A 1,751-nucleotide genomic window follows, 5' to 3' on the forward strand; every position below is an offset into this window, starting at 1 on the left:
CCTCGTGGCCGTGGGTCCGCCGTGGCTGCGCGCTCCGCTGAGGGCGCGGGGGTTGGAGTTCCATTTCCCTGACTCCTGGGGACTCCGACACTTGGTGAGTTCTGGGCCAGCTTGTTAAACTTTTAAGTTTTGTTTATAGGAAATATATAAGTGGGTTTTAAAACTTGCCATTTTTAAAGTTTCCCTAGTTTTTCGAAGTGTTTTCTAAACAGGCCTTTGGTGGCATATTTAACCTACGACTAAGGAACCAGTGCCCGACGGGCGAGCAGGGTCTCACGTGATGCCTGGGGGCTCCCGTGGAGCGCCAGCCTCACACGGGGGTGGGGAGCGAAGAGTCACCCGTGGGAGCCGCTAGCGGGAGAAGCGCCTGGCCCCAGAGTTGAGCGTGGAGGGAGCCGTCTGGGCGAGACAGCGGTTTCTCGGGCCTCCCCGGGCGCTGTCCCTGCTGAGGCACGTGGCTCGTCGGTGCTGCAGTCCCTGCGGCTCTCTGTCCAGACTGCACAGCGGTGTCTCTCCCATCTGGGCCCCTCCAGCCTCAGCTCACCTGCGGGTGTTGGTTATGTCTCTGTGCTGGGGAGGCTGCGGTTTGGGGGGGGCCTGCGTGCGTGGCCTGAGTCTAAGGGGAAGGACCCGCGTGTTGAGCTGGTCGGCCACGCGGAGGGAATGGCTTTGCAAACACCCTCGGGACTGACCTCGAGGGCCACGGGCAGGCTGCACGCGTCCTGGGGCAGGACGTCGCCTCGCTCGCCACACACTGTAAGATACGTCGCCTTTGCGTTTGGGTTTGTTCTTTTGCGGATTCACGTCTTTTACAGTTGTTTGGGGAAAGCAGCCCCCGCGTGACGCTTCCCGACGTTTTCCTTTTTATATTTAAAACGTTGCTTTCTGTATGATGTGCATGCGAGTTTACCGTACCTTTTCTTAAACTTTTTAGTGCCGTTTCTAGTATATTCCTGTAAATGTCAGTTACTGAAAACGAGTCCATTGTACGTAGTTTTAGCTTGTTTGCTGCAATGCTGGCCTCCACACACAGAATAAAATGGTAGCAAGTGCTCCGATGTTTCTGGTAATCATGGACCCTTCTCCTGGGGCGTTTGTTTTGTTTTCATAATAAAAGCAAAAAAAAATAAAAATAAAAAAGGAGGTGCCGCGTGTGCCTTTTCCTGTGCGGCTGGTGGCTCCGCTCTCCGGACGGCGGGGGTGGTCGGGGCGGGAGCACTCCCCCCAGCGCGCCCTGGCCTGGAGATCTTGGTGGGAACACCCAAAGCTGCGCCCCTAACTCCGCCCCTCAGCCCGCAATGAGGCACCCAGTTCAGGGGCCCCTGGAACGCCCGCCCCCTAGAGTGCAGATTCCCCCACCTTCCAGTCCTCGCTCCTGCGCCTCTGTCTGCACTCGGGGTTCCTGAGGTTCCCAGGACTTCAGGTGCAGGCCCAGCAGACATTCCCCCGAAACCACGCCAGACCAGATGGGTTCACGCGCTGAGGCTCCCGCTCGGCCCAGTGGGGAATGAAGGAGGCATCCTGACACCACTCTGCGAACCTGGCCAACCCAGGAAAAGGTTCTTGGCCCAAGGCCTGGCCCTGTGACACCCCCCTCCATCCCCCTCCCAGGCTGCGCTGGTGGGCGCCCTGCCCGTTCCCACCCACACTCACCTGTCTAGAGGGAGCCCCTCTCCTCCAGGAGCCCCTCTCCTCCAGCCCTCCCCGAGGACGGGCAGCCGTGTCCCCGGCTCCCCTCAGGCCGGCAGCTG

The 1,751-nt window shown here is 59.5% G+C and overlaps 1 protein-coding gene across 1 annotated transcript in view; it reads left to right on the forward strand.

Annotated features, from left to right (window-relative positions):
- The window catches only part of BRD3 (bromodomain containing 3), a 15,594-nt gene extending 14,451 nt beyond the window's left edge, over positions 1–1,143 (forward strand). The window contains exon 9 of the mRNA XM_014544218.1: positions 349–1,143. Coding sequence (XP_014399704.1) covers positions 349–383 — 35 coding nt within the window. The 3' untranslated portion in view covers positions 384–1,143. The remainder of the gene's footprint in view (positions 1–348) is intronic.
- The last annotated feature ends 608 nt before the right edge of the window (positions 1,144–1,751 follow it).

This window comes from Myotis brandtii, unplaced genomic scaffold (assembly GCF_000412655.1).
Source record: "Myotis brandtii unplaced genomic scaffold, ASM41265v1 scaffold357, whole genome shotgun sequence".
Lineage (NCBI taxonomy): Eukaryota > Metazoa > Chordata > Mammalia > Chiroptera > Vespertilionidae > Myotis > Myotis brandtii.